Source organism: Lepidochelys olivacea (genome assembly GCF_965140295.1).
Source record: "Lepidochelys olivacea isolate rLepOli2 genome assembly, chromosome: 2".
NCBI lineage: Eukaryota > Metazoa > Chordata > Testudines > Cheloniidae > Lepidochelys > Lepidochelys olivacea.
The window spans coordinates 90,125,776-90,152,914 of record NC_140412.1 but is presented as its reverse complement, the minus strand read 5'-3'; the positions used below and the strand labels follow the sequence as shown (position 1 = coordinate 90,152,914).

Below are 27,139 nucleotides of genomic sequence, written 5' to 3'. Positions count from 1 at the left end.
GGATTGTTGGTAGCAGTAGTAGTACTTTGTACAGTCTACTGATCGGACATCCACCATTTCCCCAGTCAAACAGATAGCACCTTCAGAAAAGTTTTCTGGATATTATCCCTAATTTTCTTCTTTCTTCATTTAATTCCAATATTTCTAGTTACTCTGTGATCCGTTCTGTTATCCTAAATTGTTTCTCTCCTAGTTCACATCCTTTAAGTATTTGCAGACTTCGGTCCATCCTCACTTATTGTTTTGACAAACTACACATATTTCGTTCTTTTTGTCTTTCCTCATAAGGCAGCATGCTGTAAAGCAGGGTTTCCAAACGCATTCATAGTGTGTACAGCATCGTAAATGAGATATCGTGCCAAGAATTATCTCCTTTCCCATACAGGATTGTGAAGCATCCCTGTGGCTACTACAACAATTAGTTGAATGTGGAAAAGTTACACTGGGTACATACTTGTATATTTTTAACTGTCTTTAATGTGAGAAGCATGTTCGCCTGTTTAAAAACAAAAACAAGAGTTGCTCTTCATTTTATCTCACTTAGCAGGCAATATGGAGGACGGCCAACACCAGCTGATACAGTACATATCTCCAGTAAGTGCTCTGCAAACCATGGTCCACAGTTTGGGAAACACTTGTGTAAAGGAATGAGCAAGGGTTGAGAATCAGAAACTCCTGAGTTCTAATCTTGACTCTCTCTTAGGGTATGTCTCAGTTCCCCACCCCCGTGCTAAAAATGGGCATATTAATACATATCTCACATGGAAGGATTAGCTAATTAATGTCTGTACATCCCTTTGAACATTTCAAGTACTATGAAAGTGCTAATTGCTACTTAGTTCATCTATACAGAACTCTAACTAGTTATGTTGCTCTCCCCGGAACTCTCTCCAATTTGTCACACATTTCTGGCAATGAGGTCCAGGAACCGAACACAAGGAAAAATGGAAAGGGGAAGTTTCTGGCCAGAGGCTACTACAAAATAAGGCCCTGGATCCCGAAAACATGCATGTATTTAGCCTTAGGCCCCTGAGCAGTTCCACTGATTTCACCTGCATAAAGTTAAGCACATGCATAAGTGTTTGCATGACTGGGGACTAAAGCTAGACTCAAAGCAAAACTAATCAACAACAGACATGGAGGAATGCAAGCAGCAGAATGGAACTCCAAAGAAGGGAGCATAGACGTTTCTTTTTTGTTAAAACACGCCTAATTTACACTGGGATTTCTAACAGTTCCCTCACATGTATGTTGCCTAAGGCCTTTCAGGCAAAAGTACATAGTTTGTTTTTTTATTTAAATCAATGTATGTCTTAAGACACCCTTGCAGTTCAGGCCTATCTGTATTTGTATACCTGTCTGAAAATGTTATTTATATACAGTAGAGTGAAACACTGCTGGCAAGACTCATTCCTTTCCAGTACAGCTGGTCAAACAGTATTTGCCAATAGTCTGGCTGATTTTGATTTTCCCAGCCAACTGATGAATAACTATTCCCGGTTGTTTTTCCAACTTTACAGATGGTTAGATCCCATTTGCCCCGGGCACATTATTTACAAATACAATGTTATTTGTACTGGCAAATAATTTCCCCTACTATTTCCCATAGTGATTCCAGGGGTGCAGGAACAATTTGTATAGTGGGGGGTGCTGAGAGCCACTGAACCAAACTGTAAACCCTGTCTATGATGGAAACCACTTCAAGCCTGGGGGGGGGGCGCAACGGCAGCACCCTGAGCGCCCCTGGTTCCAGCACCTGGGGGTGGCTCCAGGCCTGGAATGCCGGGGCAGGGGGACCCCAGCTGAGACTCACTCCCTCTCCTCTGCCACTGCTCCCCTAGCGCCCTGGAGGGAGCTGTGCGCCCCCCTTGCCAGGATGCGGCTGGCCGTGAGAGGGGGCTGGGAGGCAGGAGGGGCACACGCTGATGGCTGCACGGGAAGGGGCTGGAGGGCAGAGTGGCCCCCAGGCTCACGGTGCCGGCTGGCTAGCGCCCCCGCCCCCACACAGCTGGGGTACGGGGGGCAGCCGCCAGAAGCGGGCGGGGCCGGGAGCCCGCGGCCTCTGATCTCCTCCCGTGCCCGGGTGTCTGGTTTCTGGCGGCGCGGAGCCCCCGCGGCCCGGCCCCGCCCCCGCCGCGGGAAGGGGGATATGAAGAGGAGCCGCCGCGGCTGCCGCTGCCGAGCGAGCAGACGAGTTGCCGGGGACGGGCAGGGGCGCACGGGAGCCAGCGCACGGAGCAGCCCGGCTGGGCAAGGGAGGCTGCCCGAGGCGTGACAGCCGGAGCTCGCGGCACCTCCCCGGGAGGGAGCACGGCCGCCCCGCCAGCAGCGCCCAGCGATGGGACCCACCGTCCCCCCATGAGCGCGGGCGGGCGGCGGGGGCTTGGCGGAGTGGCGGGAGCGCTCCCCCGGCCGGAGGATCCGGCCGCACCTTCTGCCTGGGCCAGTGGCGGCGCCCCCGGCTCGCCTCCTTCCGAGCCGCGCGGCGCCTCTCCTGCCCGCCTGGCCGGCAGCTCCGCGCGGAGCACGGGACCGTTCGCCTGCCACCCACCAGCCGGGTTGCTGGGAGCTGGAGGGAGCCCGAGAAGGCGAGGAAGGAGAGGAGGAGGCGGTGGAGAGCTGGCAATGTCCCTTCCCTGTGGCAGCCTGGTTAGATACCTGTTCCCAGCCCTGCTCCTGCACGGTGAGTGCCCGAGGGGAGATTTGCCCTTGGGGTTAATGTCTCTTACGAGACTGTTGGAGGCTCCCTTCTCCCAGGATGGCTGCAAGGGAGGGGAGGCAGTGCAGCAGGGTGCTGCTGGCGTCAACGCAGGAGTTGAATACGATGGAGTTTTCCAGGGCGGGGAGTCGTGTGATTCGTTTCCAAGATCGACCCTCAGAAGAGCTCTCTCCCTCCCCCACGCCCTGTCGGATTTCCAAACGGTATCCTGAGAGAGGCTTTTTAAAAATCCCAAACCTAAATTGTGGTCGGTCTCAGGAGCGTTCCAGAGCCCGTTGGGTGACTCTTGATGCGGCCAAAAATGGTAGGAGGTTATGAAGGACTACGCTAGGCTCATCTGGGGGAAAGTTTCGTGTATGTTTACACCTGCCTTTCTTGGAAGTGGATAGTTAGTCCACATGGTTAAGTTTTCTTGTTGTGTCAGAGGGGAAGTATATCGATCTATAAAGTCAAAGCATACAATGATTTCAGTTACCTTGCTTAAACCCTCATTGCTGAGAATCTTTCTTAATAAAACATTTCGACAAATTCTACAAACAGGATCACGTGGAAGGTGCCCCACCAGTTACCTATGAAGTTCTTGTTCATTATGGTAATTTAAAATTGATGTCTGTACCAGCTCCAGCACTGCATCCCATCTGGGGGCTCAATCCAATGCCGCTTTAAGAGGCTCTGAGTAAAATGCTACCCCTAATGAATTCAACCAGAGCTTTGCTATGGAGTTCAATAGGGCCAGGATTTCACCTGCAGGCTTTTCCTAAGAGATGTTCTTTGGATTTGGGAGTATTTATTGAGACATTTATTGAGAAAGCTTGGATAACAGAATGTGTTAGTACTGGGTTTAGTGCTCATAATAATTTGATTTAGAATGCAAAGGCTCTTTGGACCTGGTACTTTAAAATATGCCCACTTCTACTTTGACACTACCTAAACATATCACGAGAGTAAAAGTCTTCCAAAACAGCATTGTGGTGGGAACACAGGGTTAATTTTAAGTGGTATGGGACAGAATGGTCAAGGCTGGGTGCATAAAGCCACATTTAGGCATCCAATTTTCAGAAGTGCTGAGCACCACAGTTTCAGTTTTTTTAAAGGCATTTGAGGGTGCTCAACACCAGTGAAAATTAGGCTATTTAATTCGGTGCCTAAATAAATATTTACAGGCCTCCCTTTATGCACCCATGTTTGAAAATTTTGGTGAGATATTCCTCTGAAAGAGTGTCTCAACTTATTCAGGTTTCAGAGTAGCAGCCGTGTTAGTCTGTATTTGCAAAAAGAAAAGGAGCACTTATGGCACCTTAGAGACTAACCAATTTATTTGAGCATAAGCTTTTGTGAGCTACAGCCGAGCTGTAGCTCATGAAAGCTTTTGCTCAAATAAATTTTAGTCTCTAAGGTGCCACAAGTACTCCTTTTCTTTCAACTTACTCAGTTACATCAGTATTTTGAGGACTGTACCTAATACTGAAGTATTCTGCAGCATCCAGCCTTCTTCAATAAACTTCCTCAGGTCCCAAAATCTACTTTTAAAAGGAGGTGCCTCTTTCAAGTATACTAAAACTGTGCATCCCACTGGATCCAGCCTTAGAATAGGGGACCGGAGTCAGAACTTTAAAGTGCTGCTTAAAATTGTCTGTTTTGAAGTGGGGATTGTCTTTCTTTATGTTTGTATAGTTTTAAGCTAAACAGACGGTGCTCAATAAGTTTGTGTGTTTTATTTTTATAGAGAGCGCATTTGCTCACTTCTCACAGCTCACCTCCAAAATATATAGACTATGTAAACAAGTCTAGTTGAGCCAGACCTGCCTGGACGCCAAGGTGTACCTTAAAACTCTGTGATCTGGGAATCTAAAAGTCAAAATGGAAGGTTTGAAGTTAGAGAGTAAAGAGAGAAGTTATAATTATAGGGTTGACTACCAGCCTCATCTGCTTGGAATTACAGAGCAGTTTTAAACTTTGACTGAAATGAGAAACAAATCAGGGCCTATGATCAGATCAAAATAACAGCTGCCGAAAGAAGATGAAACAGGAAAATCATCTATTTTTTCCATCTGCAGTTATGTATCACAAAACAAAATATACTTAGTCAAATACTGTTTAGAAAGAAATAACTTGAAAACCTGTTTGTAAACATATATATATAAGTAACATAGGGACTGAAGCGAAGATTTATTGTGGAAAAATATTGCCCCCTTGGGCTGAGATAGAAACAAACAGTGGGATACAATGCCCAAAGATGTAGTTTAGCCTAATCTAGTCTTTGCCCATTCTATGTTTGATAATAATCTCTAAACATTCTAAATGTATTGCACCACCCTGAGCTTTTTTCCAAAGGTCTTTTAGATCACATAACTGTCTTCCAGTCAACTGGATTGCGCTTGGAAATCCAAGAGTCAATTAAGTATGTGTGTGTATAGAAATAAGAATTAAAGCTTTTGTTTTCCCTTTTTAAATCAAAGTGCTGTTAGTTTTACTTCCATTAAATTAACAATGTAAATGCAATATAAGACTCAAGCTCATATTTTCATTGCAACATAACTCCTAATATTATTGAGTTAACATTTTGAAAAATTTGTACTCATTAGTCAAAATGAAACCTGTAGAATGTCAAAAGAGATTTGCAGCTGGAAGTTGTCCATTATCAGTATTTCTTTGCTTCTATGAAAAGCCACAAAAGTTTCAGATGTCAAATGCTGCAAACATTCAGATCCAGAAAAATTGATTAATCAGACCTATACTAAAGTGGATTCAAAACAAAATGGCTAATTTATTTTGCAAATGACTAATTTATGTTACAAATGTGAGGAAATTACCATAGATTATTTCTGAATATGTGATTGTTAAAGTAACATGTTAAAAAATTTAATAATTGGTTCCTTATATGATAACATCCCCCACTAAAATATTCAGTTTTAATTACATTTATTCAGTCAGGACTGTTAGAGTTTTCATGGCAGAATTCATTGTTTATGTAAAACTAAATTAATACATAAAAGTGCTCCAATAGTGTCACTGAAATTGGTTGGATAGAAGTGTTTTATTTCCTTTCTTGCCTCAAATTCATTAAAATACAATGAAATTTATAAGAAAATATGTCCCCATATACATAGGGATGGGCAAGGCATGGGTGTGAGCTGTGGGATGTATGTTCCCTTTAGTAAAATAACTGAATTCAGTTAGGATTTAGGAGAGGAGAAATCCGAAAGAGAGTTCCCTCTGTTCAGTGCGTACTATATCAAGCATGGAGGTAGATGAAGAGAGAGAGAAAAAAATAAGCAGTTGTGGTCTGAACTCCACTTTCAGTTAAAATAAAATGTAAATCCAAAGTAACTCTATTGACTTTCAGTGGATTTATAATAAATTTACATTGGTGCAACAGAGCTGGATTTTGTGCTATGTGTATATACATAGAACATTTTGAAATAGAGAGAGTGTGTCTGTAAACTTAAAAATAAATCAATGAATGATGCAGAAATAAAATTTTCAGGTATTCAAGACAAGAGTAATACTTTGTTATTAACGCAACTTTTGTACAGTAGTTATATTTGTAGTGTATGCTTCCTAAGCATAGATTGCATGATTACTTTGGTATAGGATCCTGTCCTATAGTATTTACTCAAACTCCAATAAGTTTAGTGGTAGTTTTGCTTGAGTTTTTCACTAAATTTGTATGTAGAATAGAACAGTGGTGCAGGAACAATTTTTATAGTGGGGGTGCTGAGAGCCATTTAACTGAACTGTAAACCCTGTATATAAAGGAAACCCCTTCAAGCCAGGGGGTGCAGCAGTACCTCTAGTTCCAGCACCTACAGTATAGAATAGATGTGCATGGATCTGAATTTTGCAGACCTCTGTGGTATAGATTCACATACATTTGCTTGAAAAAGGGCAAAGTCACTCTACTTGACGTATTGTGTTGCATTTAGGGTCCAATTTTCCCGCCTGGCGGTCAATAGCTAAGCTCCCATTGACCTTAGTGGAAGCAGACTTGAACCCTTAACGGTTCACAGAAATACACACTAGAGATACCACCGCTTTTTCTTCATTCAGTGATGGTGGTCCATTCTAGTACAAAATTTAATTCAACATTACAGAGCTCATTATTTTATAAAACCGCTTAAAAAGTTTTATATGAAACAACAGAATGTGAAAACTCTATGAACCCACAATTATCCTACTCTCATACACTGGTGGGAATTTATCGTTGTGCCATTGGACTCAGGCTTGATTGCTATATTTTTTATTTTTTTTTTATGTACAGCACCTGTGTGCCTTTTGGTAGATGGTGCTTAAGTGAAATTAAAGGGCACTCTCAATGAATTTATCATGATATTTAAATTAATTTGTTATACAGTATTTTATAACAATGCCTTGAAAGCATAACTCTAAAGAGTTGTAAACTTTTCTCCTTACCAAATCCATTCATTCTTCCACCATGCATACCTACTTTGTTGTGAAGTGGCTCACAAGGAATACAGATCTGAGGACACTGATTCTGTTTTAAAGTAGAGAGCACAAATGCATCTACTTAAAAATTAAAGTAAAAGAATTTCAGTAGATTACCTGTGTGAAAAGTTATAGGGGCCTCAAGTTCTTACTGACATTACTCAATTGTTGACTGAAACAGGTGTTTTGGAAGAGTAAGCACTGAAGGCCTAACTCTCCCAGGTGCTGAGTGAACTGATTTCGCTAGGTTTTGAAGTTGTTCAGCCTCTCCTAAGAGATTCTCAGCCTATTTCGGTACTGGGCGTCGAGTAAGGACCTCAGGATTTGCACCATAAAATAACAGAAGATCTAATTCTGGGCCAGTCAGCTTTGATGGAGTTTCTAATTGTTACATCTTAAAATCCTTGTTTTGTATCTCTATTCAGTAACTTCACCATTATAAACTGGCATTTCCCTCCTATAAACTACAGGTCTGTTTGCAGACCTATATCTAAAAACTATGTACATACACAAGAAAGGTAATAGGTACATATGAAACAAAAGCACATCTTGTTATCTTTTACAGTTGTAAACTTCAACCGTCTCTGCCCCCAATCCTTTGTTTGTAATCCCTTGCTATGGTATGTCTAATTTAAATCCCAATCCTGTAAGGGTCCTTTGAAGTATAAAGCAATAATGGAGAAAAACATGGAAAGTAAACACAGACGCATTTGTTTGCCAATGGAACATTATATTCTCCATTGTAATTACACAAGTTTGTACTGTAATTAAAAAGCTGTCATAGAGGTTATCTAGCACTTTCCCACATCAAGAGATAACTGTTCTCTAATGTTAGTCTCTAACGTGCCACAAGTACTCCTTTTCTTTTTGTTCTCTAATGTATATTTATTTAATTATGCAGGGCAATTGACAAGATAAGTAAAAGTAAAAAAAGTAAAAACTAAATAGTTAACTAGTCAATTATTCTTCATCTGTTTGAAAGATTTTTATAATTTCAGACAAGTTCCAACTTGAAAATAGTTTGCTGCAGAAATAAAATACTAGTATTAAATGTGATTCCCTCCAAGGATGTAATGCTCAGAAATAATAGCAATTCAGCTTCCACGTGAGGTTGTTTATGTGAGAACGAGCTAAAAGGAAGCTATACTGGATTTACACTGGTGTGAATGAAGAAAGAGTTTGGCCCTATGTGTCTCAACTGATTTAAATTAGGAACTTCCCAGTTATCAGACACGCCAATCCAGATCTAGGTTTGAATCTTGTTTGCCGTTCCAATTTAACTGTCTAATAGGCCACATTTGAAATCTGAACATGAGAAATTCAGGGTCTCAATTTTGAAACTTCAAGTGTTTGAAGCCAAAGTTTTGATGCAGCTCATTATAGATATATTGGTCCAGAGTTTGCTGTCAGTTACACTTAAATCCGGTTTAAATCCATAGCTATTTAATGGATTTTGAAAGAGTTACTCTAGTGTAAATCTGGTGTAATTGAGAGCAAAATTTGGTCTAAGAATTCAGATCTAGATCCTTTGAGTTTGAGCAAAACTCTAGTTGTAGAATCATAGTCGTAGGACTTGAAGGGACTCAAGAGGTCGTCTAGTCCAGTCTCCTGTGCTCATGGCAGGACTAAGTGTTATCTAGACCATCCCTGACAGGTGTTTGTCTAACTCTTAAAAATATCCAATGATAAAAATCTCCATTCCACACCTCCCTAGACAATTTATTCCAATGCTTAACCATCCTGACAGGAAGTTTTTCCTAATGTCCAACCTAAACTGTCCTTGAAGCAATGGGCTTAAATTGAAGCTTGTCCTATCCTCAGAGGTTAAGGAGAATGATTTTTCTCCCTCCTCCTTGTAACAACCTTTTATGTACTTGAAAACAATTACATGTCCCCTCTCAATCTTCTCTTCTCCAGACTAAACAAACCCAGTTTTTTAAATCTTCTCTCATAGGTCATGAGACTCCAGTTGAGGCCTGTCATAAATATGAAAGGAAGGGTAACAACCTTCCTGTATACAGTACTATAAAATCCCTCCTGGCCAGAGGCACAATATCCTTTTACCTGTAAAGAGTTAAGAAGCTCAAGTAACCTGGCTGGCACCTGACCAAAAGGACCAATAAGGAGACAAGATACTTTCAAATCTTGGGGGGTAGGTGGAAGGCTTTTGTCTGTCTGTTCTGTGTGCTTGCCGGAGAGAGATCAAGAAAGCAAGCAATCCAACTCCATTTGAATTAGTAAGTACTAGCAAGGAAATGCGTTAGTTTACTTTTGTTTTGGCTTGTGATTTTCTCTGTGCTGAGAGGAAGGTGTATTCCTGGTTTTCTTTTTGTAACTTTAAAGTTTTTGCCCAGGGGGAAATCCTCTGTGTTTTAAATCTGATTGCCTTGTGAGATTAGCTTCCCTTCTAATTTAGAGAGGTGCTTCTTTTACCTTTTTTCTTTCTAATAAAGTTCTGTTTCTTTTAAGAGCCTGACTGATTTCTCTATTGTCCTAAGACCCAGGGGTTTGGGTCTGTGATCACTTTATAACCAGTTGGTTAGGATATTATTCTCAGGCCTCCCCAGGAATGGGGGTGTAAGGGCTTGGGGGAATAGGAACTCCAAGTGGTCCTTTCCCTGATTCTTTGTTAAATCACTTGGTGGTGGCTGCGTACCCTCCAAGGGCAAAAAGTTTATGCCGTGGGGAAGTTTTACCCTAAGCTGGTAGAAATAAGCTTAGGGGGTCTTTCATGCGGGTCCCCTACATGGCTCTGGGAAGAAGGATAAAGGAGTTTGAGGCACAAGTGGTGTTCTTGTCCATCCTCCCCATGGAAGGAAAAGGCCTGGGTAGAGACCGTCGAATCATGGATGTCAACGAACGGCTGCGCAGGTGGTGTCGGAGAGAAGGCTTTCGATTCTTTGACCATGGGATGGTGTTCCAAAAAGGAAGAGTGCTTGGCAGAGACAGGCTCCACCTAACGAAGAGAGGGAAGAGCATCTTCACAAGCAGGCTGGCTAACCTAGTGAGGAGGGCTTTAAACTAGGTTCACTGGGGGAAGGAGACCAAAGCCCTGAGGTAAGTGGGGACGTGGGATACCAGGAGGAAGCACAAGCAGGAGAGCACGAGAGAGGAGGGCTCCTGCCTCATACTAAGAAAGCAGGACAAACAGCAAGTTATCTCAAGTGCCTATACACAAATGCAAGAAGCCTGGGAAACAAGCAGGGAGAACTGGAAGTCCTGGCACAGTCAAGGAATTATGATGTGATTGGAATAACAGAGACTTGGTGGGATAACTCATATGACTGGAGTACTGTCATGGATGGATATAAACTGTTCAGGAAGGACAGGCAGGGCAGAAAAGGTGGGGGAGTTGCTTTGTATGTAAGAGAGCAGTATGACTGCTCAGAGCTCCGGTATGAAACTGCAGAAAAACCTGAGTCTCTGCATTAAGTTTAGAAGTGTGAGCAACAAGGGTGATGTCGTGGTGGGAGTCTGCTACAGACCACCGAACCAGGGGGATGAGGTGGACAAGGCTTTCTTCCGGCAACTAACGGAAGTTACTAGATCGCAGGCCCTGGTTCTCGTTGGAGACTTCAGTCACCCTGATATCTGCTGGGAGAGCAATACAGCAGTGCACAGACAATCCAGGAAGTTTTTGGAAAGTGTAGGGGACAATTTCCTGGTGCAAGTGCTGGAGGAACCAACTAGGGGCAGAGCTCTTCTTGACCTCCTGCTCACAAACCAGGAAGAATTAGTAGGGAAAGCAAAAGTGGATGGGAACCTGGGAGGCAGTGACCATGAGATGGTTGAGTTCAGGATCCTGACACAAGGAAGAAAGGAGAGCAGCAGAATACGGACCCTGGACTTCAGAAAAGCAGACTTTGACAACCTCAGGGAACTGATGGGCAGGATCCCCTGGGAGAATAACATGAAGGGGAAAGGAGTCCAGGAGAGCTGGCTGTATTTTAAAGAATCCTGATTGAGGTTACAGGGACAAACCATCCCGATGTATAGAAAGAATAGTAAACATGGCAGGCGACCAGCTTGGCTTCACAGTGAAATCCTTGCTGATCTTAAACACAAAAAAGAAGCTTACAAGAAGTGGAAGATTGGACAAATGACCAAAAATATTGCTCGGGCATGCAGGAAGGCCCTGAAATCAGGAAGGCCAAATCACACCTGGAGTTGTAGCTAGCAAGAGATCTTAAGAGTAACAAGAAGGGTTTCTTCAGGTATGTGAGCAACAAGAAGAAAGTCAAGGAAAGCGTGGGCCCCTTTACTGAATGAGGGAGGCAACCTAGTGACCGAGGATGTGGAAAAAGCTAATGTACTCAATGCTTTTTTTGCCTCTGTCTTCATGAACAAGATCAGCTCCCAGACTCCTGACTGGGCAGCTCAGCATGGGGAGGAGATGACAGGCCCTCTGTGGAGAAAGTAGTGGTTTGGGACTATTTAGAAAAGCTGGACGAGCACAAGTCCATGGGGCCGGATGCGCTGCATCCGAGAGTGCTAACGGAGTTGGCGGATGTGATTGCAGAGCCATTGGCCATTATCTTTGAAAACTCATAGCGATTGGAAGAGGTCCCGGACAACTGGAAAAAGGCTAATGTAGTGCCAATCTTTAAAAAAGGGAAGGAGGAGGATCCTGGGAACTACAGGCCTGTCAGCCTCACCTCAGTCCCCAGAAAAATCATGGAGCAGGTCCTCAAGGAATCACTTCTGAAGCACTTAGAGGAAAGTGATCGGGAACAGTCAGCATGGATTCACCAAGGGCAAGTCATGCCTGACTAATCTAATTGCCTTCTGTGATGAGTAACAGGCTCTGTGGATGAGGGGAAAGCAGTGGACGTGTTTGTTCCTTGACTTTAGGAAAGCTTTTGACACGGTCTCCCACAGTATTCTTGCCAGCAAGTTAAAGAAGTATGGGCTGGATGAATGGACTATAAGGTGGATAGAAAGCTGGCTAGATTGTTGGGCTCAACGGGTAGTGATCAATGGCTCCATGTCTAGATGGCAGCCGGTATCAAGTGGAGTGCCCCAAGGGTCGGTCCTAGGGCCGGTTTTGTTCAATATCTTCATTAATGATCTGGAGGATGGTGTGGATTGCACCCTCAGCAAGTTTGCAGATGACACTAAACTGGGCTGAGAGGTAGATATGCTGGAGGATAGGGATAGGATACAGAGGGACCTAGACAAATTGGAGGATTGGGCCAAAAGAAATCTGATGAGGTTCAACAAAGCCAAGTGCAGAGTCCTGCACTTCGGACAGAAGAATCTCATGCACTGCTACAGACTAGGGACTGAATGTCTAGGGAGCAGTTCTGCAGAAAAGGACCTAGGGATTACAGTGGACGAGAAGCTGGATATGAGTCAACAGTGTGCCCTTGTTGCTAAAAAGGCCAATGGCATTTTGGGATGTATAACTAGAGGCATTGTCAGCAGATCGAGGGACTGGTTAGGCCTTATCAGAGTTCTCTCCCCACTCTGAACTCTAGGGTACAGATCATAGCATCATAGAATATCAGGACTGGAAGGTACCTCAGGAGGTCATCTAGTCCAACCCCCTGCTCAAAGCAGGGCCAATCCCCAACTAAATCATCCCAGCCAGGGCAGTGATTGTTCCCCTCTATTTGACATCGGTGAGGCCTCATCTGGAGTACTGTGTCCAGTTTTGAGCCCCACACTACAAGAAGGATGTGGAAAAATTGGAAAATGTCCAGCGGAGGGTAACAAAAATGATTAGGGGACTGGAACACATGACTTATGAGGAGAGGCTGAGGGAACTGGGATTGTTTAGTCTGTGGAAGAGAAGAATGAGGGGGGATTTGATAGCTGCTTTCAACTACCTGAAAGGTGGTTCCAAAGAGGATGGATCTAGACTGTTCTCAGTGGTAGCAGATGACAGAATGAGGAGTAATGGTCTCAAGTTGCAGTGGGGGAGGTTTAGGTTGGATATTAGGAAAAACTTTTTCACTAGGAGGGTGGTGAAACACTGGAATGTGTTACCTAGGCAGGTGGTGGAATCTCCTTCCTTAGAAGGTTTGAAGGTCAGGCTTGACAAAGCCCTGGCTGGGATGATTTAGTTGGGGATTGGCCCTGCTTTGAGCAGAGGGTTGGACTAGATGACCTCCTGAGGTACCTTCCAGTCCTGATATTCTATGATGCTATGATCTGTACCCTAGAGTTCAGAGTGGGGAGAGAACTCTGATAAGGCCTAACCAGCACTGAGTAGAGCAGAAGAATTACTTGTGTCTTGGTTACAACGCTCCTGCTAATATATCCTAGAATGATGTTTGCTTTTTTTTTGCAATGGTGTTACACTTTTGACTCCTATTTAGCTTGTGATCCACTATGACCCCCAGATCCTTTCCTAGGCAATCATTTCCCGTTTTGTATGTGTGCAACTGATGGCTCCTTCTTAAGTGGAGTACTTTGCATTTGTCCTTCTTATTGAATTTCATCCTATTTACTTCAGACTATTTCTCCAGTTTGTTCAGATCATTTTGAATTTTAATCCTATCCTCCAAAGCACTCACAACCCCTCCTGGCTTGGTATCATCTGCAAACTTTAGAATTGTACTTTCTATTCCATTATCTAAATCATTGATGAAGATATTGAACAGAACCGAATCCAGAGCTGATCCCTGCAGGACCCCACTTGATATCCTCTTCCAGCTTGACTGTGAACCACTGCTAACTACTCTCTGGGAATGGCTTTCCAACCAGTTATGCACCCACCTTATAGTAGCTCCATCTAAGTCCTATTTCCCTAATTTGTTTATGAGAAAGTCATGCGAGACTTATCAAAAGCCTTACTAAAGTCAAGATACACCATATCTACCACTTCCCTATTTTTGTTGCAAATGTATCTCATATTAATATTTATTCACTGAAAACTGAAATTGAATATGTAATAATAGAAGACTTTCTGCAAAATTGCTCATAGAATACTTTTTCTTACCAGCCTTTGGACCTAATACTGTTATCCAACTGAATATACTGCCAACATCTTAATACTTGTAAAAAAAATTATTTTACTCTCAGTTGATTGCTTAAGAACTTGAAAATAACTTGTTTTCCTTTCTTCATCTAGAAAATACTGGCTATTTTTTCTACTTGAGTTTCTCATGGAGCTGCAATTATTATGAGTTTCTTATTTTACTTTTTGACTTACTGTCTTGTTTACGTACCAACGAGATGAGTGATGCCATCTTTGTAACTAGTGTTCATTAGATAACTGAAACTACAAAGCCAAAAGAAGTTTTTATGGCATTATTTTTGTGGGTCATATTTAAAATGTGGATCTTGTTTGAAATCTTTCAAATATCTCAGGAACAGATTGGTAATTACCCCTCTGATAATTGGTAATTTTTGTGTTTTGTTTTGTTTTTTAAAAAAAGAGACGTATCAGATCCAGAAGATAATTCCTAATTTATAATAAGTTTAAGGTAAGTCAAATCCAGAGTCTAAATTACTTACATGCCCCTTTCATTGTTTATCATTTCCTTAGCTATCTTGCAACAGACATATGTATAGATTGTGAAACCCCCTTATTTGCCTCTGTTGTAGAAAGTAGCACATTTGGATCCCTTTCAATGAAAGCCAAAGCTCTAACTATACAGAAATTATGTTTTGGTCTCCAATGTTGTTTAAAAGTGGTCTTTTAAATTAACTTCCACATTTTTCAATTTCACAAAAGCACAGTTAACCATGAGGCTGCCAACATCTTTCCATTTTATATCAACCAAAGGAATACTATGAAGTTAATGGGATTACTCACTGCTTAAAGCTGAACACATCCTTAAGTGCTTTGCCTAAAAAGCATTTTAAAAGACTATTTTACATGTTGTACTGCAACATACCTTAATACACCAAAGTAATCCTAAAATCCAATAATCATGTGTTGTTTTTTTTTCCTTGTAAATTAGGATGGTATATTTTTCAAAGCAAATAATTACTTGCCTATCCCAGTGTGCCATGCTCCAACTCTCTTCTTTTAAATTGCTCATGAAAACCCACTCCTTCCATTAAGCCTTCAAATGCTAAGCCTCGTTGCTGTGATCTAGCAGCAATATCTAAACATATTTTTGTGTGCTGTACAGCACCAAGGAAAATGTCAAAGCTGAATAAATAAATGAATAATGTATTTCATCAACACATTTGCTCTTTATGCAATTTGAATCATGGATCCCTTTTTCCTTAATGAAAATGCACCAGGCGGATTTTTTGTTTTTGTTTATTTAGAATGTGTCATTACCTTCAGAGTATCCTTAACTTATGGATTCTCACTGCAGAAGGAGGAGGAGAAGGAAAACATACTGCTGCAAAACTTCCCTCTGTGTGTAGAAAAGCATACAAGGAGATAAATGGTGCTCAAAGGGGATCTTGTATCCTACCCATGTCCATACTATATCATACTCTTTCAAGCCTCTGACAGCATCCAGGAATGGGAACAAGCACATTTAGGTTATATCCAGGAAGGACAGATGAGTAAAGGCAGTGGCATGGTTGTTTACCAGGCCATTTACTGATGTGTCAAAGGCTGGGATGGAGAGCCAAAAGGGAACAATGTTTGACAAATGTATCTGATCTTAAGGTGATCTAAAGAGGAAGTATGATCCCACATCTGGGTACTTTTGAACAATGACACGTACAAAGATGCAGAAAGGTCCAAGCACTGAGACACTTATTATTGTGCTGATTAGATGGGATGGTTGGAGCAGTGAGATTTGTAACTTGTCCATATGCAGAACCAATAGATGAGACTGTGTTTTGACACAATATGGGAAAGTTAAGGTATAAAATGCTAACAACCCAATGCTGAGCAATGTGGAATTTATTATAAAATCACTAGACATATTGCAAGTGTTGCTGAATTATTAATTACATATTTCTGATCTTCACATAGTTGTTTTCAACTGTGGTTCATCTGCATAGCTGTTAAAGCAGTAATGGGTAGTCATTTTAATAAAACAGTGGCCGTCTTCTAATCAGTAATCTAAGATTCATATTTGTTCATCTGTTAATCCGAGATGTGCTTTTCTCTTGACCCATAGTTTCCTACACCTTATATAGCATGCAGCCTAAAGGAGTGCAAGAAGCATTCTTTCTTACACTACATATTCATTTTGTTTGATTAATTTTGTGTAGAAAGATTGCTGGTGAGCTTCCTATGTAAGTATTACTAGAAACCAAAATTACTGAGTGCTAGAGATAAAATTAGCTTTAGAAATTCCTTTTTCCCTGAAAATAGCAGAATCCGCCTTTAATTGACCACCTCAATCATCACAGAGGCTTCCTGTGTAGAGGCTGTGTTTTTGAATATCTGTTTTCCTTTGACTTTAAAACGTGGCCTTTATTTGCAAGTTTATTATAGAACCATTCAAATTAGAGGTGGGCCCAAGCTGCAAAGATCACATCTGGATCCAGCTTTCCCACAGTTACAGAGGTGCTTGGGTCCAGGATTTGGGGTTGTCCTCTGTCTGAAAGACAGACATAAGAACCAGTTGTGAAGTTCAAATCCAGATCCACACTTCAGAGGTATTTGAATCCAGAGTTTTGGTTCTGGTTCTGTTCTCATTTTACAACACTAGTGAAATCTAATCAGGATTTGTAATTTGTTGGCAGAAAGGGATATCTTCCAATAATATCTTTTTTTTCTTTTTTCCCCCCACATGGAACAAGTAATATAATCGATTCTTTCCCCAAGCACATAATATTGCTAAGCGAGTGATGTGTTAGCACTGTTACTCAACCTGCTTTACTGTGTGTGTCTATCAGTCATCCTTGCCAGAATCCCGTGGTAACTTACACTTTTATTTCCCAGGGCTGGGAGAGGGTTCTGCCCTTCATCCAGACAGCAGATCCCACCCTCGATCTTTAGAGAAGAGTGCATGGAGGGCTTTCAAGGAATCACAGTGTCCTCACATGCTGAAACATCTTCACAATGGAGCCCGAATCACTGTGCAAATGCCTCCCACCATTGAAGGACATTGGGTCTCTACTAGGTAAGGATAACAAAAAAGATGCTTGAGTGACTTGGGGGGGAAATATCTACAAATGTAAAAGCATTTTTCATAGATACTTAGAATGATAGATATTTTAGTTGTATGACAGAATAGCATGCTGTAAAGCTACCTTGTTATACACCACTTAGCAGTCTGCGTCTTAAACAGTAAGGAATGCAATGTTTTCTAAACCTTTTTTTATTTAGAAAGAACAAAGTATTGTTAAAACCTGCTTATCTGAATATTGCACTGTATTACAAGTCTTTGTACAGTATATCTAATGAATGGATCCTTGTTTTTAAGAGCTTTTGCATGAACAAATTTCATTAGCAAATTAAATTAAGAAACTTTCTTTCATCAGCCCAAGCATGTGCAAGTTTCTTATCTGTACATCATGATGACATTCAGTCAGACTGAGATTTCATTTCCAGTGTCTCAGCTGTAATATTCATCAACTTATTTTAAATGATTTTCTTAGACTGTTTTGGGGGTTTTAAGATGTTTATGGGGCCCAATCCTGTAATCGTTACTCAGACAAAGCTACAACAGAACTCAATGAACGTGGTTCCTGAGTAATGACTGCTGGATTTGGCCTGTTCCTGAAATTATTCCTGAAAACTCCTATAGATTTCAGTGGGAGCTCTGCGTGTGGAGCAATTGCAGGATAACGATAGAATCTTTTCTGACTATCCTAAGCAGATAAGCCACAAAGGGTTTAAACAGACAAGCTGCAAACTTTACTTCTATTACTATTGTAACTTTTTCAGTTACTGTACTTTATATTCACTGTTTTATAACAAACCCAAAGCTACAGCATGTTCACAGTAGCTAATACACTTTCTTAATGGAAAAGTTATGTGACCTTTAGTCTAATAAATAAGTCAGTAAGTTATTTTATGTTTAATGAAACCCTTTTTGGATGGGATTTAATGCTCTCCTGTGAAATGTGTAGCAAGAGTTCCTTAATAGTTTTTTGCCTACACTTTCTTATTAGTAGAGTGGAACCACTTAAATGACTGACCAAAGAATACATTTTCCACACACATGTATAGATATACACCAAAAAAGTGAGGTCCTGATCCAAAGCCCATTAAAGTCAGTGGGAGTTTTTCCATTTATTTCAGTAGACTTTAGACTAGGCCCTGAAACCCTAAAACTATTATCTTATTATAAGGGGAGCAACCCCTCTATTTAGGTTACCTAGCACTTTTCAGGGGTCTTGTGAAAGAAGGCAGTATGTGATCATGCAACTGAAGCCTTCATCATAACACGTACGCGCAAGGGTGATGAATCAAGGTTTGCATGGGCAACCTAAATTCTGGTACTTACTAATTTTCAGCAGCTTGACTTTGAAACCTAAACAACATTCTTCTAAAATAGTTTTTTCCTATGATCATAGCAATATGTCTGTGTAAAGAATAAGTTCTCAACACACTAAATGAAAAATGAATTGAAAATTGACCTGAAAAGTATAATCTTCTGAGCTTATAATTCTTATTAAATTTACTATTTTTGAAAAATATTTGTTAAGCAGCCTGGATGACACCCAAGAGAGTTTTTTCAAAGACACAAAGGGGAGCTTCGCAAAAAGAAAAGGAGTACTTGTGGCACCCTAGAGACGAACAAATTTATTTGAGCATGAGCTTTCGTGAGCTACAGCTCACTTCATCAGATGCATGTGAGCTGGGAGCCTCGCCCCCTTTGTGCCTTTGAAAATCTTCCCCAAGATTAACAATTTAGCCTCTCACCTCTAGGTCACACATTCAGGTGGCAAAAAAGCATTACCATCTGATGGCTGTTCAGTAGCCTGTGAGTTGGTAGTTTGAGTCCAAACTCTGCTGAGCTGGTGTCACATTACTCTCTATATATAATATATAAATTTACACTAAGTGTTTGGGAAGTTTGCACAGCTGCTACCAATACTGTACCTGTTCTGTGGTCAGTTAAGGTGCTTCATAGTTCAGTGCTCTTGTCTTTTCTCTAAATTCACTATTTTTTTTTTTAAAGGAAATATTTATTTGTTTTGTAGCCACTTCCTCTGAGGAAGAACTGCTTTACATGACAGTCCTGAGACAAAACTGAAAATATAAACTTTTTTTTTTAAAAAGGAGAAGATTAAACATTCAAACTAATATGGTCAAAATTAAGCTTCATATTTAATAATCATGTAATCCTAGAAAGAAAATATATTTGATAAAATGACAGATTGGGGGTAAATTTTTTCCTAGGAGCAACTATACATAAAACTACACTTTTTTTTTTCCTTCCAATTTAAAGCAGTGTTAGCTAAAGAGAGGACATAAGAGCTCATTATTCCAGTTGTGTGAGTGATAAAAAAGGAGGAAGAAGAAGGGCTGCCCAGAGATTAACATAGGAACCTGGGACTTGGGAAAACCCAAGTTCAGTTCCCTCCTCAGTCACAGACTTTCTTTGTTACTTTGGGCGATTCATTTAATTGCTTCTGTGCCTGAGTTCTCCATCTGTAAAATGAAGGTGATAGTACTTCCTTACCTCATGGGTTGGGCCCTACCAAATTCACAGTCCATTTTGGTCAATTTCATGGACAGAGGATTTTAAAAATCATAAATTTTATTATTTCAGCTATTTAAATCTGCAATTGCACAGTGTTGTAATTGAAGGGGTCCTAATCCAAAAAGGAGTTTGGGGGGGGGGGTTGCAAGGTTTATTGTAGGGGGTGTTGCGGTACCGCTACCCTTACTTCTGCGCGGCTGCTGATGGCAACACTGCCTTCAGAGCTGGAGAGCAGCGGCTGCTGGCCAGGAGCCCAGCTCTGAAGGCAGAGTTGCCGCCAGCAGCAGTGCACAAGTAAGGATGGCATGATATGGTACTGCCACCCTTACTTCTGCGCTGCTGCCTGCAGAGCTGGGCCATCATTCAGCAGCTGACACACTCTGGCCACCCAGCTTTTAAGGCAGCAGCGCAGAAATAAGGGTGTCATGGTATGGTATGCACTTACTTCTGCGCTGCTGCTGGCGGGGCACTGCCTTCAGAGCTGGGCATCTGGTCAACAGCTGCCGCTCCCCAGCCACCGAGCTCTGAAGGCAGCACAAAAATAAGGATGGCAATACCGCAACCCCTGTAAAATAACCTTGTGACCCCTGCCCTGCATCTCCCTTTTGGGTCAGGACCTCCAATTTGAGAAACATTGGTCTCCCCCATGAAATCTGTATATAGTACAGGGTAAAAGCACACAAGACCAGATTTCACAGGGGAAGGCCCGTTTTCATTTTTCATGGCCATGAATTAGATAGGGCCCTACTCATGAGGGCATTGTGAGGATAAATTATATTAAAGACTGTGAGGAGCTCAGATACTAGTCATAGTTGCTATGTAGATACTATAGGTAGTTGAGTGGTATAAAAAGATAATGTATTTAAGAGGTTTCTACAGTACTAGTGCAGTACTAATATACTAGTGCACACTATAAGAATTTGGCCATCTTATTAATTGTAGCATGATAGTGTGGTGTAGATCTCTACAATTTTGTTTTATATTATTTTCAATCCTCCTACAGCTGTGAAGTTAGATCAGGCCCAGAGTTTATCACAAGATCCTATAGATTCTACCACAACAACACATTCAAGGCCTACCAATTTTATTACGGAGGTAACCGCTGCACAAACCCTACCTACACCTTAGTTATCCGTGGTAAAATTCGTCTTCGTCAAGCATCCTGGATCATCCGAGGGGGAACTGAAGCCGATTACCAGTTACATAACATTCAGATCATCTGCCACAGCGAAGCAGTAGCCGAAAAACTACGTGAGTTGGTGAACCGTACGTGTCCTGGATTTGTACCAGACAACAATCCCTGGGAGCAGGATGTGAGCTACAATTTATGGAGAGAAGAGAATGGATGTGAATGCACCAGAGCTCTTAATTTTGCCATGCATGAACTTCAACTGATCCGAGTAGAGAAGCAGTATCTACATCATAATTTAGATCACCTAGTGGAGGAGCTATTTCTTGGAGACATCCACACTGATGCTACTCAAAGGATGTACTATCGGCCTTCTAGTTACCAACCTCCTCTTCAAAATGCAAAGGTACATTCACTTTATATTTTGACAAAAGAAGCCAACCAAATTCAGGATCTTTTATGAATGAACCTAAAATCCCTGAATAACCTAAAATCCCACTGTTCTAGAATCTGAGATGGATTGCAGGGTTACAGACAATGCAATTCGATCAATTTTTAAGTGATAATTCATGGGAGTAGTATCCCATTTGTAGATTATGAAATTGCATTAAATGCATTATAAGTTTGGGCCAACAGGTGGTTGGGCTGCTTGAGCACAAAGAGAGCGCCACTCTGGGATAGAACCGATTCCCAGAATGGGGAGATGAGAACTGCTATAGAAATGGACAAAGTCCATGGACTTTGATGAAAGTCAGCATCAAAAAGGAGAGACAATTCAAGGTTTGAGGCAGAAATTGGGAGAGAGAAGGGGAAGGTAGTAGCAGAGGGTGGAAGGTGGTGCAAAGGCAGCAGTAGTGAAGAGGGAAATAAAATTGTGTGCGCATATAAGGAGGGAGCAATTGTTAGACTATGCAGGTCACGGGTCCAGACTCCAATGCATACATTATTTGAAATGAAAAACAGGAACCTCTTGAATCTGAGGCTATAATTCCATTTTTAGGATTCCATTTTCAGTCTGCCCTCAGCTTCAGTGTGAGCTGATCAAACCCTCGTGAGTTTAAAAAAAAAATCAGAGAAGAGAGTGTGCAGTGGTGTACATTTGCAGTGGGTCTGTCTGTACATCTTTTCTGATGACATCTCAAAGAAATGTAGCAACTGGAACCATAGGCACTGAGTTTCTTCTTTTCCCTGGAGGTGCTCCACCCTGTCCCTCGAGGCCCCACCTTTTCTCCACCTCTCCTGTCCCCTCTCTGCCTGCTCACTGCTCTCCGCCCTCCCCCAACTTCTCCCCCAGACTTTAATCAGCTGTTTGGTAATGCCTCCAATCAGCTGCTTGGTGGTGCCCCGATCAGCTAATCGGGGTGCTGCCACACAGCTGTTGCTGGTGGATGCTGAGCACCCATGGAGTCAGCACCTATGATTGGAGCCACAGTTGAGACTTCAGTTGCCATTAATAACTTCCAGACAGTCATGTCCAGTTAATGGGTTATCACAATTTTTAACTTTCACTATAACTATTACAAAAATTGACCACAACATGCCGAGTGTGAGAGGAGACACAACCGGGGAAGAGAGCAATTTGGGGAGAGTGGGTTTGGGTGCTTCTTTCATTTACATAACCCTTCCACCTTCCCAGGGTTGCTTCTGTCCTCTTCCCTCACTGAAATCCCAATAGTAAGACACTTCTAGATTGGTGGTGTTGGTTAAAAGCCACAATCTTGTGTGAGGCTATGCAACTCTGGCCATTATTTTTGTCGTCTTAGCTCACCTCAAGTGGGCCTGGAACAACTTTTTTTCATTTTCTTTTTAAACCCTACATCTTCCCAAAATAGACAGATTCTAGCTGGAACACACACACACACCCCATAATCAAAACACCTGAGTTCAAAACAATTTTAGTTTGTCTATTTCATTTGATTAACTAAAATAACTTTCTATTTTAGATTTTTCTCTTTACTTATTTTTGAGTGAGGGCCTTTGTTTGAAAGGGATCCTTAAGTACAAAAGTACACTAATGTATGTTGTAGCTATACTAGCAAATTTTGTAGGTGTTTTCAGAACCGTTGAAAAGGAGACAAAACTCTGATTTCAGTACAACAGCTAAGACTCTGGGACAGTCCCACCAAACTTGGTTATCCTGATATTGGCAGTTAAATGACATGGTAAAAATGTCTGCACTTCATTTTAGAGAACTTTACTAGAGGTTCAATGTTAGAATGGTCGGCTTTACTGCTCAGCTGGCTATACAGAAACCAGGATTTTCAGTTCTACTGTCACCTTGATACATACTGGTCACCATTCAGCTGCCTTGTCTCTGTGTTGCAATGGCATTGCTAGACTGCTGAGATCTAAAATGCAATGCTCTAGTTAAAAAGAATAAATCTTGCAAAACAAGTCTCTCTGTTAGACCAATATTCCTGCCATGTGAAGTCTGACTATTAACATATCATCAGCACAAGCTGGGTCTAGTAAAGTTTAGCTGAAAACAATATTTATACACTGTTCCACATATCATTCTGTAAAATGTAAGCTGAAGAAATATAATGGATAAGCTAAAGGACTTTATAGATATCCCAAAATATTTAAAGCAGGGTAACTAATTTCAGGCCACACTGGAAATTTGCCAGGAGCCCAGAAACCACACCCAATATTGAGAATAGCTAAAAGAATGTAACCCGCATCATCTTCACTCCCAGGATTTGTCTCTCAGAGACCACAATGCAAAACAAAATGCACTATTTTGTTTTGAGTTGGTCATGCCTACATATTGTAGACCAGGACAAACAACTCTGGTGTTTTTTTTTTGTTTGTTTTTGAAGAACCCGACAATTTTCATCTGGGCTTAGGACCAGGTTGTGGCAGGAAAGGGGTAATCAATCTGCCTCATCATGTATAAGAAGTTTATATACCTATCTTATAGTCTCTTTGACGGGCCAGATTCTGCCTTCAGAGGCATGTGCACAACTCCCATTGAAATCAGTAGGAGTCTACTGTATGGATTCTAGACAGATTTTGGTCCTATATGTTTACCAGAACTAGTGGAAGAAAAAAAATATCTTGAAAGATCAATATTTGGGGAGCTCAGTGTATTCAATCATAGGCTTATCTGTCAGCATATAGGCAGAGTCCAAGTCCTGAGGCTGAATTAATGGCGTTGGAACATCATTCACATAAGTATCACTGACAACAGAGAATGACATTACTACATGGCAGGCAAGCTAATTCAGAGTATTCTCAAGGTACCCAAAAGTGCAGCAGATGCAAGTACTGGGTAATAAAAAAAACAGTGTAGTTTAGTGGATAGAGCAGCGAGTCAGGAGATCTGGCTTTATTCTCTGTTCTGTCGTTGAACCGAAGTCACTTCACCTCTGCTTCTCCTCCATCCTTTGTCTATATAATCTGTTTGGACTGAAAGCTCTTCAGGGTAGGAACTGTCTCCCACTGTGTGCTTGTACAGTCCTAGCCAGTGGGGTCCCAATCTTAGTTGGACCCAGTAACTGTAACAAAGCAATTAATTGGACCTATACAACTCCTGAATATGCAAAAAAAGAAGATTCTTTATTTTTAGTTTTGTGCATCTTGTTCAGATACTTGTGACTTTTTTTTTTAAATAGGAAATTTGGGCATTGAGACAATACACTTTCACTATGATAGTTAGCAGTAGGAAAAAAAAGTGTATACTCTCATTAGCCATCATAAAAGGCTGCTGGTTTTGGATGTGTACCTACCCATGAAGTCCTCTGTACCAGCAGGCTGTTAACCTGGCTCTGGGCTGCAGTGTTTTTTTGAATGTAGGAAGAATGGTAACAGAAGATGTGTGTTTGCTTGTTTGCTTGCTTTTTTTGAAAGACCACACAAACATACCATTGAAAGGTTATAACCCTTCTTCTTTGAACTCCTTTCCTTTTCTAATTGCTGGTCCACAGGGACCCAGCTGAAAATGAGTTTAAATGCTAAATTGAGTTTAAAACCACTAGTCACAGACTCCTCTGGAAACTGGACACCTTAAATAAATAGAAACATTAAATCAACTTATACAGCTTTCTACAGTCATGCAGCAAGACTGGGGAGGTGAGGAAATGGCCATTGAACTGAATCAGGTGTGTTGTATGGAATCTTTCACATATGACTTGTTTCATTTCGTTTTTATTTCCTTATTATTTTTTAATATATAAGGACTTGGCTAAAATTAGTTTTGAAGAAGATTCACTGTCTGAATTAAATTTATAATTAGGCCTCCATGAAGATGATCGCTCCACCCAGCTTATAAATTTACATAGCCTAAAAGTTGGCTATGATAGCCACCACATTCATTACTTGTGCAGTTGAAGCAAATGGTAATTAAAAGCAAATGGCTGCTGGATCAGTTAGAAATGCTAAAGCCACATGATCAGACTTTAAACAAATAGAGTTGGGCCTTTTCCAAATTCCTGCACTGATTTAGCCACAGGATGGTAAATCAAAGGGGCTGTCCAAAAACCAGACCGCTTTAAGCCACGCTACTAATCTAAGTAAATTCACAAATGCCCATATCTTAACTCAAGTGTACATATGAAATTGGGGAGCTTTAAAAAAGTATCTAATTTGTAATCTCTTAAGGCCTTACAAATTCTCTTAGATAAGAGCATAGCCTACACAAATTCCTACTTTAAAATATTGTACATAAATTCAGCTCAGCAGTTTGCATCAGTGATGGGTCAATATGCTGACGGAGCTGAAGATAATCAATTCAGATCTGACTCTGAAAGTTGCTGAGCATCTTCAGCTTTTGTTGAAATCACTGGGAGTTCAGATCAGGTACCCTGCACCTTGCAGATTCAGCCTTCTAAATAATATCTGAGAACGGAGAGAGGCAGAAAGAAGGTTGGAGCTACCTTAGTGGTGTAATGGTAGCAATATATTGTGCTGTGTCATATGGAAGATCTAAGGTCAAGAGTGACTTCAGGGATTCTTTCTCATTAGCCATAGAAATTACATGGTTTGCAGAGGTGGTGAGAGATATAAAGTCCCTAATGGTCTGAGAAATCAAGAACAGGTGTGGAGCTCGACCTGCTGTTAGTGAAAATAAGAGCGCTATTTAGAAAAGATGCATATGTCTAAAAATGGAGGTAATATGCATGGAAATCGTACTGGCATCCAGCTTGCACACATAATTTGCACTAAAATATTGTTTACTGAACATTGAACTCCAGATGCCTCTTTATTCTGTCAGGCTACAAAGATCAGAGTGAGGATTATGTTAACAGGTTATTCTACTGACATCGTGATAGCTATTAGAGTGTTAGGACAGAAGTTTTTGTAATGTCTTCAGAACCGAAAAATGTGTTTGAATACCCTTATTTACCACTTTTTTTTAGCTCAAATATTTGAGATATGCAATTTTAATGAGAAACATTCTCATTCAAAACCATATACTAAGTGTCTGTCTTCTCTCTTGCAAATATTTGGGAGAGGGGGTCTGATTTTCAGAAGTGCTTAGCACTTGCAAGTACCATTGACTGTGGGTGGAGTTCTGGGTACTCAGAGACGTCTGGAAGATCAGGTTTTAATTGAGCATCCAAAACCAGAGGTGTCCAAAATTAGTGGACACATTTGAAAATTTGGTCCTTAATCTGAGTTTCTTCATCTGTAAAATGAAACCACTACTTATTTGCCTAGTACCCAGGATAATTCCAAGGATGAATTAATAAACGTCTATTAAGTGTATTGAATACCTCAGATAGAAGGTGATGTGTAAAATATTACCTCAGCCAAGAAATGTAATTGTCTGAGGACAGTGTTTTTTTGATTGGCCAAACCATAAATACTGCTACTAAAACATGCAAAAGTCTGTTCTAGATACAGTGGTAAATGGAGGGGTTTCACATCTTTGTATTTGTGTAAGACAGTTGCTTAAGGAAATAGGGTGGGGGGGAAAGGAGAAAGCAGAAGAAAACTATTTTTAAAAAAACTCAATGATTTCAAGACAATTATGAGTAATAGAATGTATGGAATTGTCTTTAGAGATAAATTAACCAATCATTTATCTGAGGCTTATTTCACATTACAAATCTACTGGGTATAATGTTGCAAAGAATATGCTACTTTTAAAAGTTCTTTCTTCTTACTTTTAAAGTAACACACTTTATTTACTCTTCAGAGGAAAAGCCATTCTTTAAAATTGGCAAGGTGAAATATGACTTTTGCTCTTGTATAAACCTTGAAGATTTTTAAAATGTGCTTTATTTTGTCTTTGTGGATTTAATTATTAGTTCTATTTTACAATTGTAAAAGCATAACTAACATTTTTCAGGCAGCTTTATTCTTGCAGTTGTTCATGCCCAG

The 27,139-nt window shown here is 40.9% G+C and overlaps 1 protein-coding gene across 3 annotated transcripts in view; it reads left to right on the top strand.

The window, feature by feature from the left end:
• The first annotated feature begins 1,928 nt into the window (after positions 1-1,928).
• APCDD1 (APC down-regulated 1) overlaps positions 1,929-27,139 on the top strand; it is a 38,844-nt gene continuing 13,633 nt past the window's right edge. For 2 of the 3 annotated variants that reach the window (XM_084619549.1, XM_084619548.1), the window contains exons 1-3: positions 1,929-2,683; positions 16,974-17,154; positions 20,690-21,221. In XM_084619549.1, the coding sequence (XP_084475675.1) occupies positions 2,359-2,683; positions 16,974-17,154; positions 20,690-21,221 (1,038 nt within the window). In that variant the 5' untranslated portion in view covers positions 1,929-2,358. The remainder of the gene's footprint in view (positions 2,684-16,973; positions 17,155-20,689; positions 21,222-27,139) is intronic. The other variant, XM_084619547.1, reaches the window with a different exon arrangement.